The sequence below is a fragment of the Brachycentrus maculatus genome, unplaced genomic scaffold (genome assembly GCF_059751285.1).
Source record: "Brachycentrus maculatus isolate JH-2025_06_01 unplaced genomic scaffold, ASM5975128v1 h1tg000674l, whole genome shotgun sequence".
Taxonomy (NCBI): Eukaryota; Metazoa; Arthropoda; class Insecta; order Trichoptera; family Brachycentridae; genus Brachycentrus; species Brachycentrus maculatus.
Window position 1 is genome coordinate 250,758 of NW_028281406.1, and position 16,891 is coordinate 267,648.

Genomic DNA, 16,891 nt, shown 5'->3' on the forward strand with positions numbered 1-16,891 from the left:
TACTCAACCCTTTCGGGAAAGCGTAACCAGTGGAGTTTGTGAAGTAGTGGGGTAATGTGACTGAATTTGGAAATTCCATAAATTAGTCTCGCTGCTGCGTTTAACACTGATTGCAGTCGAGTCATTTTATTGTTTGGTAGACCCGTGTATATACCGTTACAATATTATGTTGCAGATCATATTTTAAGGTTATGTTACAGATGATATTGGAATGATAAATTATTACTAGAAATAAGATGTTTGCTACATTCAAAGTGTGTACATAAAGGTAATATAGTACATCCCAAGTGTGTACAAAAGAAGGTAGTTAGTGTTCCAATTGTGAATTTCATACTGCTCACGTCCTTTTGCCTGTCAACAGTCAATAATACACAGGCTAACTAATTGTATGGTACCATACAACAGATAGGAAAATAACTAAATAATAAATAACAAATTATTGATGTTAAAAAAAATACAGATGGGATAATGTATAAAAAATAAAAGATCGATTAGTAATTTTTCACATTTATTGTTGTATTTTAAAATTAATAATTTGTAAAATGTTTTAATCTGTACAGATATGCGAGTCTTTTATTATTACCGAAAGCCATAAAACCACTGTTTGGTGAGAAATTTATGACGGAACAATGTCCCAAATTGGGTTGCAATCCAGGAAAGTTGTTATACACTGTAAATGATGGTATATTAACTAAACGAATAGCATTGGCACTTTGCGAAGACAAAAGTGCTAGAATTTCGGAGCTAGCGTTGAATTTAAGTCCTGTGATGCTAGTAGTTAAGTTAAGAAGGATCTTTTGCGGCTTAGGTGCCTTAGAGAATTGTATGTCTTTTGAATCATATATATTTACTACTCCTTGAGCACTTCCTGTCGCAAAGAATTGGCCCGAAGGACTGATGGCCAAACTTGAACCAGAAATGCACCCATCATCCGCCCATCTGTTGACCACTCTACGTGAAGATAGATCCCAAACGGTAACATGACCCTCTGAGCTGTGGCCATATAATTTGGAACTGTCTGGGCTGAATGCTATTGCGGTAACTTCGCCACTTTGTTTCAGAGTTTGGATTGGTTCTCGAGTTTTGGCACACAATAAATGGACTTCCCCAAATCGTCCACCTATAGCTAAGAACTTGCCACAAAGAGAGAGCTCAAACATAGACATTTTAGTAATATTCTTCGGTAATGGTATCCTTAAAGCTTTCGCATTCATCAAATCGTATAGATAGAAATAAGGTGATTGTGATCCTAAATAAGCTTCGGAACCGTCTTTTGAAAACCGTGCCGAATGAATTGGATACTGCTTAAAAGCGATAGAATGTAACTTTTCATTTTTACAACCATCGACTGTGAGAAGAGATGCTATTCCAGATTTACCAGCTACAAGAGCTACGCTGGATGTAGGATGAAACTCTATAGCTCTTATTATAGGTCCTTCATTTCCAGTTTCAGAGTTTAAATACTTAAGCCGTTTAAATTCGAGAGTTCCTTTTGTAAGTGAAGTAGTAGAAGTTTTGGCAATATGTCCAACAGATTGTAATATTTCATCATCGCTGTCTTCATCAACCTTTCTATCTAGCTCTGCCCATTCCGGTGTGCCGACAAGTAGTTTGTACTTATGCTTGACAAGGTCAGAATACTGCCCGGAATGGTCATTGACTCCACCATTCGGCAGAGATCTCCCTTGGATATTAAGCACCGTTCGGACGTCCATTTCGTCGTCCTCATCCTGCCAAGCCGCAGCATATTTCTTTTTCTTGGGCTTTGCAACATTATCTTTGGAATCTTGAGAGCTTGTGTCAGCGGAAAACTTTTCTACTAGGCCATTCGTGTCACTAAAAAGTAGTCTGGATAACCTAAAAAATATATAACATTGAAACATAAAAAAACCGTAGCCTAGAAAAAAAAATACCACCCTTTAAATACAAGATAAAGTTAAAATTATTCCCAAAGATTCCTCTTTACGCATGAAAACGAATACAGTACTAAACGATAAAATAATAAATGTTCAAATGAAAGTGTCTTACTTTTCTTCAACTTTCATACGTTTAGCAGATGTAGACATTTTCTAATATTTTATACTATCGATCTTTCAAGATATTTTTTTCACAATTTCATTTATTGAGTGAAACAAATAATTATGGCTCAAATATAATAAAGGCGAACACACTATTTTGACAACTGTTTTGGCATGCGGTCGAAACCATAGATTAAAGACGTTTCATTACATAGACAACCACCGCGTATGATATGACTTATGCATACCTACCTACGTCCCTTTTCCGAATTCGGGAGTGGATATTTATTTTACCCAGGAATGTACATTCATTATAAGTGAAAAATATTTAGAATAATTTTTATGTTCCGTTTTGCATTTAAAAAAATTGAAAAAAGACAATAAAAATTTATAATAAAAAAATAATTTACTATCGAAACATAATTATATTATATGAAAACAAAAAATTATCTGAAAAAATCTAATAACACGGACGACAATATTTTTCTTAAAAGAATTGATTGAAATGAATTACAAAATAAATAATTCATCAGTGTTTCATACTAAGCTACTAATTACTAACAAAATGCCCCTAGCGTCAATAGTAAAAAGCAAAGTTACAGTAAAAGTAGTTTCCGATAAAGCAGTTTCCTACGCTGATTCCAACAACAGTCAACAACTCATTTCCCGGCCGCTAGAGTTGCTAAATTCGTTTAGAAGTGCTTCGTAACATAAATGTATTTCCCATCTCACTCGTTCTTATTACTTTTACGTTGTGCATCATGAAATAATGAAAGCCATCTCACTCAAATGCTGAGACGCAACCATATTTTCAGGTGTGTTGACGGGAGTGGTTGTCTTTTGTGTATATTAAATTACGGGTATTAAATTATTAAAATGTGAATGTAATGAAACGTTCATCATATTTCGGGAGTGAAGTGGCGAAAAAGTGTTTTCGTTCCGCTTGATAGGCATGTTTGTAAAGTTGTAGTGTTTATATCCAGGTGCTGAATCTCAGTGGATGTTTTTGTGCTAATTGCTTACATAAACTGAAACCTACAATAATAACGTCAATAAAGATTCTAAAAAGATATGTGCCACCTATTAAACCTCGAAGCTATCCTCGCACACACAAATGTGTCACCCAGGTACAGATAACCCCAACACTATGTTTACAGTAGTCCCTAAGTCATAAACATTATTGCCATATTTATTAGCACCAAGTCATAAAACCCTCAGGATTTTACTATTTGAGTACATTAAAATAACAATTATTGTTTTATTTATGATTTACAACGCCAATATCTTTTCCGAGCAAAATTAAAAATCTGTCAAAAGTGACACATCGACTCAGTATTTTGATATAAGACCGTATTTTTACATGGAAATATTAATTAATTTTAAGTCTTGGTGATTTATATCCGTTGTATTAATGTTTATTTTGTCGTCGATGATAACAATACACGGCGAATACCACTATTTTTTATTTGCGCAATCTGAAGCATTTGTAAAATAAAATCCAGATGGTCTGTTTTTATAACTGTTATTTCTCCAAATTAGGCATCGCGAACGTCTTCATATTTCATCAACGTCTTATATAAGTCATTGAAATGCAGAATGAACGATTTTTATTTCCAGGAATAATATTTCTAGTTTCATTGATAAAAAAATTATAATTTGTAACATTTCTCATGTTACTTCATTTGTTTTTAAATTTTCAGATTTTGGTTTGTTTTTTGTTTGTTTTGTATTTTTTTATCATTCATAAATTTAGGTACCTCTATATATTAGTAATTTATATAGTAAAATTTAAATGGTAGCTAATAGTTATGTCACACGAGTATTTTGAGTTTTTTATTCAATAAAAAAAGTACATAAAATTTCATGTCATTTACTTAGTACTTTATTAAGGTCAAATTATTTTTTATGAATAAAGCGTATCAAATGTGTCTTTGATAGTAAGTTCTGTCTCTGTTTAAAAAAATCCACATTTTTTTATTATTTTATTTTAATTTGAGTGAAATGCGTATTTCTAGGAGCTGTTATCGGTAAGCTGAGGGAGGCCATCGGTGTACCGTGACACCATGTCTGGTGAGGCGGAGTCCCCCGGGGCTCACCCGGCGCCCCCGCCCCCTCCCCCGGGCCTGCCGCCCGCCCCTGGCGCTGCGCCCCCCGCCCCCCCGGCCCCCAACCTTCTGCTCTACGTCACGCCCCCCACTCACCCTGCCCACCTCCCCGGAATGGCCTCCATGGAAGACCCTGGTCAATATTCGCATCTTATTGCGGAACGTAAATTACTTAATAAAGATGGGAATATCGGCGGATTACATCAAGTACAATATCAACCTTCTTATCCAAACAGTATAGCTATTCACAAAAATGGTGTCCCCAATGTAATTTCCATCGAAAACGGCCCCAATCCCTCTTCCGTATACGCTTGCAAGCCCCCCGGAGATATTGGAAATCTAGATTTTCAAATGCCTAATGTGATGAATGAAGGTTTCGTCGGTATCAGGAATATCCGAGATGAACACAGGGTTATGCAGAGAGAACTGTTCGATCTGATTCAGAAGGATAAATCCGAGAATAGCGGACCGGCCTCCACCGCCGCAGGCGGCGACTATCTGGACACAAACGTCGAGAGAGCGCAAGGTGCGGAACGCATGATGATGATAGCTCGATCCGACTCCTTGCGTTCAGAGGCCGGCGAGTCCTGCTCCAGTCTGAGCTCCGGGGACAGCCAAGCCGAGTGCTCCAGTACTATGCTCAACAACATCCACAATCACCACGCTAACAATCACAACCAGATGGTGTTGAATCAGAATGCGGGCATTCTGAATCACATGCGATCTTCGGGTAACATAGTCATAGAGGGCGGCCAATCCGGCCAGAATCCCATCGGTAACTTCCAAATTATGAGCAATCAAAGCGTGCAGCAGTCGATGATGACTCAGAACATGAACATCATGAACCAGCACTTGATGTCCGGTAGGACTCTAATGGACGGCGGCAACGGGCAGAGTGACATGGAGGAAGGCGAAGGGATGGTGCGTCAAGCGATGCCTCTGGGTGTGGAGGGAGATATAGTAATAGTGAACAATATGCCTCACCACTTGGTAAGGACTCCGACGGGGATCATGCTGAGCGTGATTCCCTCGGCCAAACAGAGTGCAGTGGGTTCTAGTGTAAGTGTAGGTGTGGTGAACAGTGTTCCTAGTGCCGGAGCCAATGTTGTGCAATCCTTTGTGCCCAGTGAAGGGAGACAAGTGACTGTTCAGTCCCAGCCCCAAGTGATAGTGATTCCCTTCGGCTGGAACCGGATTGTGGACGGGAATAATGTCTACTACATCAGGTAAACACTTAAATTTAGATGTTTTAGATCTCAACAGGGACATCTGAGGGTATATGGAAGTCTATACATTACAGGTCTTATGATTGAACTATCATTTTTACTTTTTTTTATTTTTAATTTCTGTATATTTTTATGTGATAGGAATAATTCACACAATATTTTGAAGCGTCATCTATTGAAGTTTCTGTAAAGTATTATATATTTGTGACATTCTTTCAAATTATTGTCTTTAGAATATATTATGGGACTCCTGAAATATTTCTATATATTTTTTGTACTATTATTTTGTATTTTTTACTATCAATATTTTGTTTATCTTTGTTTACAAATAATTTATTTTGAACTCCTGAAGGTTTGTTATCAAGATATCATATACATACCTATATTACATACATATTTGTGTACAAATATTTAGATATACTTACTCAAAGTACTGATAATTTCATTATCTGAGAAGCCGAATGAGTTTTTAGTGTGACGGATGACTGGTGTAAAGTACTCTTCATTTAATTCATAATTATGACATATTTTTGGTGAATATATTTGTTTAAATAATTTTTTGGTTCCGTTGTCCATATCTGGTCTCTAAGTACAACACCTGGCCATATTATTATATGTACTTATGCTCTGAAAATTATTTGGATCCAAATTAATATGCATATATATTTTTTTAAATATGGATTATTTTCTGTTTTCCAAACTGATATATCCACCTTATATGTATTAGTTTTTCTTTGTTCAGAAACATTGTCTGATTTGTATGTCACGTACATACTAATCAATTCACACGGTGTCTCGTATAGACTACTGTTCTGATATTTTTTAAATAAAAATTTGTGTACTTTTTACTATTTGTATAAAAATTTCTTAAGTAAATTACTTCACATATCTATTAAATATAGTTGCAAGGTGCAATTTAGTAACATATGTATAATAATAAATCACTAAAATAGTGAGTATGTGGTACTATTTTAGTGTCATTTCTCATTATTTTGTATTGTTTTATTTTTTATTAATTACTACTTTTTTATTAGGTAGGTACCTAGTAGCTTAAAATCTTAACACGTTGTTTATAACGATTTAAAAAAAAAACTTTATTTACCAACTTGAAATAACATGTATTGTAGTTTTGTAAAATTGCATTTAAAGTAGTAGATTTTGTTGTTTATTTGTTATTGATTGGATTCATTTTATTGAATTCATGTAGAAAAAAAAATGATAAATCTCAAATACGCCTTTAAATAACGAGATGAGCTGATTTCTGCCGTATTGCTCGGAACGTTTTGGAGTCATTTTTACCATAAAGTTTTTCCTTGAAACGGTTCGCAAATGTTTTCTTTAGTTGAACCAAATAACCGAGAGAACACAGTATTTATTAGTATTGCTCAGATTTTTGTAATTGAAGAATTGATGAGAGTGATATAAATCACCTGATCACAAAAGAAATCGAAATAAAAAACGTGCTTCACAAAACTCTCAAAAATAAATAAACACTAAAAATAGTAACTTAAGTTTTCCCCCTCAAATAAGATTAAACAAAACCCTACAACATCAACAAATGCATCAATAGCGATTGCAATTTATTTTGACCTTTTTATTAAAACTAGTCATGGGAAAAAAGGGCTTTATAAAAGTAAAAATTTCAATTCATCGATCGCCTTTTCAAAATTAAAAAAAAAAACGAATTTCGATGAAATTCATTGTGGTTCTATTAATTTGTTTACCCACTGTAGTTGATTTCGTATTGGCCGTGTGTCCGTTGTTAGTTTGGCTTAGTGATGAATGATTAAGTTCTAATTGGCGAAGGTCCATATATCTTATCCCACGCTTTTCGTTTATTCACACGACACAATTTCTCAAGTTCCTTTATAACGCATTGCAGAGACTCACCCTCCTAGCGCACACTTCTGAGGTAAAACCTTTTTTAAACAATATTTCGTACATATTATGTTTTTCAGTAGTGTGATGATTATTTATTGTACACGTCAAAATACATACACGAATTTATGATATGTACACATCTTTGTTAGAGTATTCATCTTTCTGTGTAACAACACCATGTGTTGCTAATGCCTCAGAAACCAAGGCTTAGATCAACACTGATTATTTAATATTATTGAGGATTTCAAAAATTATATAAGTATAAGTTAAATATATTTTTTATTCGGTCTTTTCTTAAGACATTCTGTCATATTTTGATTTTAACGTATTTTTAATTTCACAATAATTTATTTACAGAGAATCGCCTGGAAAATACATTGATGTGGGCATTTTGGAGTGAAAAACTTTTTGTGACTCCGTGTGCAAATTTCTGCATTGAAAAAATCTCTTCATAATTTTTATTGTAAAAAAAAACATCCAAACATTATCCTCGAATAAATTGGTCGAATCTGTACATTTAATTAACTTTTTTCTGACCGTCTGACTCAATGGTGCATAGGACACTATATCGTATCGATGTTATTGTGATAGTTAATTACGTAAAGGTAATGTACTGAGTACTAGTCCAAAGTAATATTAAATAATACAAGTGATATAGTGATATTAAAAGTGAACAGAACATTTATTTTGACCCACCTGGGAATCAACCACAATAGCCAAATGCGCTAAATACCATAATTGTTATATGGAGGCGGACAAAATTACATTTAATTCCCTGCTAATCGATAATATCCATCCACCTTCTGGCGTGGTACTTTGGATTCCCTCAAGCCCCATACAAAGTAGTTGTGGTGTCGAATTTCTTCCACCTCGACCAGTCCCACTTCCGTCCTGAAAATGTTATACCCGGCCCGAGTTTGGATGCGCGGGGGACAGGTTTGCTAGTGAACTTGGCGTTTCGACCTCCGTGCCAGTTGCATCACGGTGTGATGTTCGGCGCTTGGAAATGCTTTCTTTACTCGATCTCAATCCTGCGCTCCTGGTAGGTTTGCACCTTAGAGAATTAAATTTAACGACTCTATCTTTATAAAATTAATTAACTATGTTTTCACCACTTTTTTATTAATACATTTCAACCTACCGGTTTCGACAATACCTTGTCATCATCAGGGTTTTGTTAAAATCAAAAATATTAAAATACTCTCACCAAAAACTTCCACACACTCCATAAAAATCCTAAATCCTAAATTTTTATGTAGTGTGTGGATGTTTTTGTGAGAGTATTTTAATGTTTTTGATTTAAAATAAACCCTGATGATGACAAGGTATTGTCGAAACCGGTAGGTTGAATTGTATTAGTAAAAAAAGTGGTGAAAACAAAGTTAATTAATTTTGTAAAGATATCATAAAATGTGCCACAAAGTATCTGCGGAAAACATTCAAGAAATTGACGACTTTAATTTTTTTAATTAAATGAAAAGTCGTCCATCCACAGTGTAGTTGTTAACATTTTTGGGTAACATTTGTGAGGTTTCATCTTCGATTTCCGTCTGGATTAACCTACCTGCTTATCGTGTTAGTAAGAATTTACTTGACAACTCGATCATTTAATTTGTGGTAGATGTTTAAAAAAAACACATATAAACTCAGCATTAAACGGTGATTTATTCACGTATTTTGTATTTAAAAGTGATTTCTTACTCGTCTTAAAATTTAATATACTTTAGTATGTATTATTTTTCTTTTCCAATTGGATTAAGATGGCGTGAATAATGTAGGAATTAGCGCAAAATTTATTAGTTTTAGCAGTGAATTTTACACTCTAGTGATTTTAAACAATCTACATTTTTTCACAACTCAATATAGACGAAGAAGAATATGGTCTGAGTACTTACAGGGTTTATTTTTACACACGTGTAAAGTTTGTGCACACGTTCACCATTCTACTCGTGATTACAACCACACTACTCAAATTTTTTGGAACTCCTACATGTATCATTAATCTCATGACGCTGTACATATCGCTCACTCCTTTCAAGAACGTCATAAATCAAAAAACTTAATTTTTCAGGAGAACGTTTTTAAAGTTGAAAAATAGAATACAATGTATTAAAAATAAATATGAAGCCACCTATTGAACTTTTTACTGTGCAACAGAACTTTTTAGGTAAAGCCTGAAGGTTTTTTTTCCATTTCAACAATATTTAGTATATTTAAAAAAAATTAACACTACTTTTTCTTCAAAATGCAAAAACAATATTTTCTGCCCTGTAGCGGGTAAATATTAAGTTAAAAATATGCCTCTTTTGCTGGGATATAGTACATTTTCTGGGCATTCCGAAAACATGCACAACTGAAAATTGTCGATTTTTGATTTATGACGTTCTTGAAAGGAGTGAGCGATATGAGTTCACAAGAATACACCATCGATGTTGGATTGAGAAAGCTTTTATTTAGCAGAGACCCTTTTATTTGATTAAGTATTTGGACACACTCGAAATGTTGTGAATTAATCAATTGAATTAATTGTTGCTTTTTTAACCGAATGATGAATCTCTCATCATTCGTTTAATCTGGTCATCGTGGCTCAGGGCTAATCAGTAACCCGCGGGAGTCGCTTGGCCTTCGATCAATCATCCCGCTGATTCCTCGTCGCATCATCGGCAGCGAGATTGAACAGTGGACCGGAGTAATGTCTTGATTCTTCGTTAAACGGCGCACTCGCCATTCATCTGGGGAGCTTTTTGTTCCTTTTGGCGTTCCCGCAAACCTGTCCCGACAGCTGCATCGTTATAATTACCGGGCCGTGCGATCAGCGCGCGGCTGCGTGTACCAAACTGAGATTCAATTCGCTCTGTGCACCTTGTTTCATACTCTTCCGCCGCCGTATTCACAGTCGTCGTTTTCGAATACACCTGACCATCAGTGAGTATACACATCGCTCAATCCTTTCAACAACGTCATATATCAAAAATCGTAAATTTTCAGTTGTGCATGTTTTCGGTATGCCCAGAAAATGTACTATATCTTAGTAAAAGCGGCATATTTTTAACTTGTTGTTTAATATGTTTACCTGCACAGGACAGAAAGTGTTGTTTTTGCATTTTGAAGAAAAGGTATTGTTTAATTATTTTTTTAAACATACTAAATATTTTTCAAATGAAGAAAAAACATTCAGGTTTTGCCTAAAAAGATCTGTTGCACAGTAAAAAGTTCAATAAGTGGGTTGATATTTATTTTTGATACATTTCATTATATTCTTAAACTTTAAAAACGATCTACTGAAAATGAAGTTTTTTGACGTTGTTGAAAGGAGTGAGCGACATATGAAGGATAATTTTAACCGGGCGATCGAAAAAGTCCAAATTATTTGCTTGTATGAAGTGCTGGAAAGTAAACAAACAACGTCATTAGTAGAATTTAGGTTCTTATTAATATTTACAATATGTTAAGTGTGTCCAAATACTTGTTCACAAATTTGGATTATCTGAAATTAGGAGTTGTTTTTTACATCATTTTTTGACATCTCAACATAGATGAAGAAGAATATGGATGTCTGGGCATTTACAGGGCTTACGACCGTCATAGGCTTACTGAAAAGTTATCATTTAACCAAGCCTATGGCGGTTGTAAGCACTGTAAATGCTCTGACTTCCATATTCTTCTTCATCTATGTTGAGATGTCAAAAAATCTTATTAATATTTTTTATACTTAAATCGAACAGAAATTTTAACAAAAATGTTAGTTGTCCTAGTATATAATCATTCAGTGTGATTTTATCCTGCCAGTTTCGAGCTGTACCCATGAAATCACTACACTAACTTTCAAATTACGCTATATACTACTACAAAAGCACTATGAAGTAATGTGACTAAGTTTGACTAAAGTGGGTGGTGACAGGTCACAATTTTTAGCCAATGATGTCGAATCGTTAGTTCGCATCAATCCTCCGTTTAATCCAACATTATTGGTTAAAAATCGAGATTTGTCACGTTTAACAAAATTTTCAACGACAATAAGTACAAATTTCGAATAACTCTTATAATTCCTGCACTTTCTCTATACTTTCGTTCGTTGAAGATTTGATAGTTGGATTTTGGTTATAAGTGCCAACAATTGTCATTTATCAAACATTTTTCGATTAGCGACTATTATTATACTGAATTATTGTTTAATTCCCAAAAGATGTCACGAGGTATCTGTGCTAACAATAAAAAATGATAAAACAATGACATGTTGAAGATGAGTGACGTAAGAGGATTGCGAATACGGACTTAGACTCTCTTGTATTTCTCTTGAATGGATACGAAGATTAACGACGATACAACAGCCTTTGGGTGCAAAATATTCGTATTGCCTCGGGGAATGATCATTTTCTCGCAATTTGTATGTTATTTTCTTGTTAACGTCGATGGCATGCGAAGGAGGCTGTGATGTGCATATCGCTAAGCGTATTTTGGGTGGAAGCTGCAGTTCTTTCATTTAGTATCCAATTACTCATGTTTTGTTATTTTTACCTCAATCTGATAATTTCTCAATATTTACATTTTTCATTATTTTACATTATTAGTTCCAAGTAAGTATACTTATGGTATATTCCGTAACGATTACCTAGTCTGAAACTTCGGCAAAGAATTGTTAGGTGTTATGCTTTGTCAGTACCTACTTCTATGCGGAATTGAATCGTGGATTATGATTAGATTAGAGGCATTCGAAGTGTGGCTACATCGTAGAATGCTACGCATTCCATGGACCGATATGGTCTACAACGTGAATGTACTCCAAAGAATAAGAGTTGGAAAATTCTGATTGAAATCAGAGTCCGGAAGGTGTCCTATTTGGGGCATGTGAGGAGAGAAATACGAGCTATTGCACATCATAAAAGGCAAAATAGAAGGTATGGGCAGAAGACAGATCTCCTGGCTCCGGAATATACGAGATTGGACGGGGATCAGAACCGTTGTGATAGTGATATTCGACGTCGGGGTACCTGACATGACACGCACAGAGGAAGAAGATTGGTTCAAAATAATGTTAATCAATACTACGGTATCTTTATTTTTTGACATCTCATCAAAGATGAAGAAGAATATGGAAGTCTGGGCATTTACGGGGCTGACGACCGTCATAGGCTGGTTTAAGTGATCACTTTACACACGTAACTTTTCACTTTAACATTCTATCTTGTGTATCTTTTGTGCTTAATATAAGTATCTTATACAAGTTTGTGTATCTTATATTTAATATAAGCGCATTATACCATATATGGCGGTTACTGGTGAATACCTCACGGCTTTACGTACTCATTATTTACGTATACATATTTATATAGATAGCTATTATTCACGATTGACATTTAAACGTAAATAAAAACTAGTCCATGATAAATCACATTGGGTACAGGTATTTCCATCAGAGTTGACCCGAATTTTGTATAGGTATTACTACACAACTTTTTATTTTACAGTTTAATCGAAACACCCTTTAGGCAGATTTTAACGAAAATATCGCTGTGTAAATGATTATCGGATTGCGTAAAGGTAGGATAATATATATACATTTTAACACTAAAAAATGTTTATTATACCCGAGTATGTTTTTGCTAGGTTGATCTACCATGTGACTCTGATGGAAACGCCTGTTAGGGAATTATTTTAATTGCTTTCTTACGTACCTACATCTCATCCAAAGTCTTATAATCCACATATAGGAATTAAAAGTATAACATTTGCTTCATCGTGTAAATTATGATTTTAAAACATTTGTTTTCATCTGAATATTAATGCGGATTTTGTTGATTCAAATGTCGAGTATTCATGAATTTCTGGATGAATACAATGAATGGTTTTATTATAAAACTCCTTGTATTTTAATCAAATTTAAATTTTATAAAAAACAAAATTGTACAAAAGTAAATACATACGAATAATGTCATTTATCTGCCAGTTTAAAAACGCCCTCGCTTTCTCTCAATCAAATAAAAAATTACTGAAATATGTTTACCCTTCAAAGTGGGAGTCTTTGGTAATTATCGTATTTGAGTCGTATACATATGTACATACTTGTACGCTATTTTTTATGGTTCATTCATTTAATGTAATTTCTTTAATAATGATCATAATCCACGTCCTCCGTACATGTCATGACCGTTTAACATTCTGGATTGAGGTTATGACAGCTATTTCTGTCATAATGACGCAACTCGATTAAATATATTTATTTCTATTGAACGAACGGTCTGAAGCTTTATGTTATTTTAATATAATAAGTATCCATTGTGCTGGATTACAATATTTTTTGTCACCCAACTCATTAGACGTAGGTAATTACAAAGTAATCAAATTGTAATTTGATGCCCGTGTCCAACATACACAAGTATTTTTTAAAAAATGTTTTTTTTATGAATTGATTTTTTTAAATGTTTTCTTAAAAGTTATTTAAATAATAATTTCGTTAATTTATAAACGAAGTGTCATTATTGTAAAATACTACTTCAAGGGCGCTTCGCTGTGATTAAATTACGTGAAATAATATTATGGAAATGATTTAGCAATCAAATGCGTTTTTAGTTTTTTTTTCTTAAGATAATCTCATTCTCACTGTTTCTAACTGGTGGTGAAAGAGCATTCCATGCCATCGGTCCGCAACATCAAAGACACTCTCGCCAAATTTGATAGTAGTTTACTTTTAATGAGTACAATACTATTAGCAACACTTAAGTAAAATATTGTAAATATTTATAGCATTTACTTTGTGGTCATATTTACTTTTTTTATACAAAAATATTAGTAATGTTAGTATATCACAACTGGGCGAGTGGTAAACACTAACTTCGCTAACATTTTTGTATAAAAAAGTTAAGCAAACATATTAAGATATCGGATGTTGAGTCGCTGTTTAGAGCTGCCCAAGACGAGGGACACATACTCTCAAGTGATAGTCGACGTCGGGGAGGACATGACATGACACATGAAAAAAAAGAAGAAATAAAATATTAATAAACCCAGATAAAAATAATGTATGCCATGAGATGATTCTCCGTTTTTCATACGCAATTTTTTTTATTATTATTTTTATATTTTATTATTTAGCAGTGTAAGTGGTAATGCAAGTAGTGAGCAGTGCGGTTGATTCAATAAAACGTAACATTATTTGATGTTTCTATTACCCTTTAGTGGCAGTAAAGTGAATGCACATTATCTGCACGCTGCACGTATGCGCCGCCCCATTACGATAGCGTGACTCCCGGCACGAAAGTGAATCGGATACGTTTGATCTTTTCGAAGCGCTCCGTCGATCCCCGGCACAATATAATAATGTAATACAGTAGAGTCTCGCTAATCCGTACGTCCGGTTAATCCGAACGTGTCCTAGAACGATTTTTTTATGTGACGAATAATACGCATTTCTTAAGGAATTAATGCTGCTCTCCCTCGTGTGTCATGCCGGGTTCCACCAACGTTGACGATCACTTGGGAAAAATCTTGTCTTTGTCCTGGGTAGCACGAAACAGGACCCCCACACCTCTCATCCCGGTCCACACTCTTCTTCCAACCCCTCTGGGACCCACAATCTTCCCTTTTATGACTAGTTGTAGGATGGCATGCTTTTCATCTCTAATTATGTGACCAAAATACGAAGTTTTACTGGGCTTGATTGTTGTGAACAATTCTCTCTGTGCATTTGCTCTACGCGGCACTTCAACGTTACTTATCATATCAGTCCAGGATATTATCAATATCCTTCGGTGGATCCACATTCCAAAAAACCTCCAAGCAGTTACTGATATAAACCTTGAGGGTCCATGCCTCGACACCATAAAGTAAAACTGACCACACATAACATTTGATCCTTCTTTGTCTGAGCTTCAGATTTATATAATATTATTACATAGAAGATTTTTTATTTGATTAAATTTATGCTTTAAGCGTTGAAAATAAGTGCACGTTGTCAAATCAATTAAAAATATAATTACATATTTGTTAAATACAGTACGCTTTTTTATTTAATAATTAGGTTTAATAGCACATTACGTATAGTACAATGTAACTAGGCTAGCAAAACAATGCAAAAACTTTTGCCAAAAAAAACATTGTATTTTTTACTTCATACATAAGTATCTACTACTTGTTACAAGGCAAAGTCGGTTATTGTCTTTCTACACAGTGAAGAGAGTCTATTGGACGACGCAAAGTTTCAATGTGTATTATTCTGTTATTACGTCGATAAAGAAGAGCATTCTGTTATCTAAAAGCTAATCAGAACAAGGTCCGGTCCCAATTAGCTCGGATTATCGGGACTGTACTGTACGTAACACGCTCCTACCGCTTCGCGCCAGCTCTCCTCCATCCTGCTGGGCGCCGGGCACCCCCGACTCGGATCGCGAAGTCATTTCATCGCATAGCCAGACGACCGGGAACCATGCGCGAATACAATAGGAAGAATTTCACAGAAGGACTTGGCTGCCTGGACCGGTATTGTCCGCCACGTGGAACGAGAACGCGCCTCCCATGCTGTCGTTTTTTTTTCAAACACATTTTTTTTATTGCTCGCCTTTTGTTTTCACGTTACGCGTGTCCGAACCTACACATAATGACCGTTTCTAGCCTATAAAATTTTACAAGCTCATCCCGGATCACTACAAGCGGGTCGTTATTACTTTTGTACAACAGTTTTTTTTTCGTCTTGTTCTCCGCGGTTAAGAGACCCTACCATAAAAGTCCGTTTCGTTATTTACGGCACGGGATAAGAAAGAAGATTTACTGCTTGGGTCACTTTCTTTCTTCGGCTGATTGAAGCCCTAAAATTGCATAGTGTCCATTGTTCCCTCTTTCTTTGCGGGCAGCCAATGGGGTGTGCATAGCTCTACCTTATGGTAAGAATTTTAGCTGAGCACATACAGATATATGGCTTGAAAAGCGAGCGCGTGAGAAATGTGTATTAACTGAAGATATATGCTTAGACTTTCATATACGTACATGTTTCATATCAAGTTGAAAATATGAATATTGTTAATTGAAGATAGTGTTTCGAAGAGAGATACATAAGTATATTGTTTCACACCTGATTTATCATACATACCTACTTTTTAGTGAATTTCACAGTTCCATCAAGAGAGATGTAAAAAAAATACGAGTTCTAGGTTCAATGAACTTCTTTCGAAATAGATGTGCCCATAGAAAATATAAGACGTTCGAACACTGGATGCATAAAACATGCCACCTGTACCTTTATTAATTGATCTGGTGACTAGATAATATAGTTAGGTAGGGACTAGTCCATCGTCCTTGTATGGTAGCAAACTGGACCGCTATCTGATAAATCTGTTATGCGCGCCAGTCGCAAATCCCGGCACTTCCATCGCTCCTCTATGTAATCCTTATATGAATTGAGCGGAGATCGAGATAATTGAATATAAAATATCCGGTATGCGATTAAACTCACATACATTATACCAACATACTGCGTGCGCCTAGGAAGATCTGTTATCATTTTACGTAAAAATAAAACATCTTCTTTAGCCTTCTGTCCTCTACTGCTGGGTATAGACCTCTTCCGTATCCTTACATTTCTTACGGTCGGTTGCTGCTTGCGGCCAATTTTTACCGAACCCTCTTCTAGTGGAACGGCTGTTGTCAATAGTCCGGCTTTTTCTGAGGA

General features: G+C 35.1%; 2 protein-coding genes across 2 annotated transcripts in view; one reads left to right on the forward strand and one right to left on the reverse strand.

Moving 5' to 3' along the window:
- Window positions 1–491: 491 nt before the first annotated feature.
- Window positions 492–2,211, reverse strand: wcd (U3 small nucleolar RNA-associated protein 18 homolog wicked). The gene is made up of 2 exons (XM_088274448.1): window positions 2,029–2,211; window positions 492–1,857 (listed from the first exon to the last, which is right to left on the reverse strand). The coding sequence occupies exons 1-2, from the start codon at window positions 2,064–2,066 to the stop codon at window positions 528–530; spliced, it is 1,368 nt and encodes a 455-aa protein (XP_088130574.1). The 5' UTR covers window positions 2,067–2,211; the 3' UTR covers window positions 492–527.
- A 537-nt stretch (window positions 2,212–2,748) lies between these two features.
- Window positions 2,749–16,891, forward strand: part of LOC148300671 (uncharacterized) — a 110,414-nt gene continuing 96,271 nt past the window's right edge. The window contains exons 1-2 of the mRNA XM_088274452.1: window positions 2,749–3,145; window positions 4,034–5,349. Coding sequence (XP_088130578.1) covers window positions 4,082–5,349 — 1,268 coding nt within the window. The 5' untranslated portion in view covers window positions 2,749–3,145; window positions 4,034–4,081. The remainder of the gene's footprint in view (window positions 3,146–4,033; window positions 5,350–16,891) is intronic.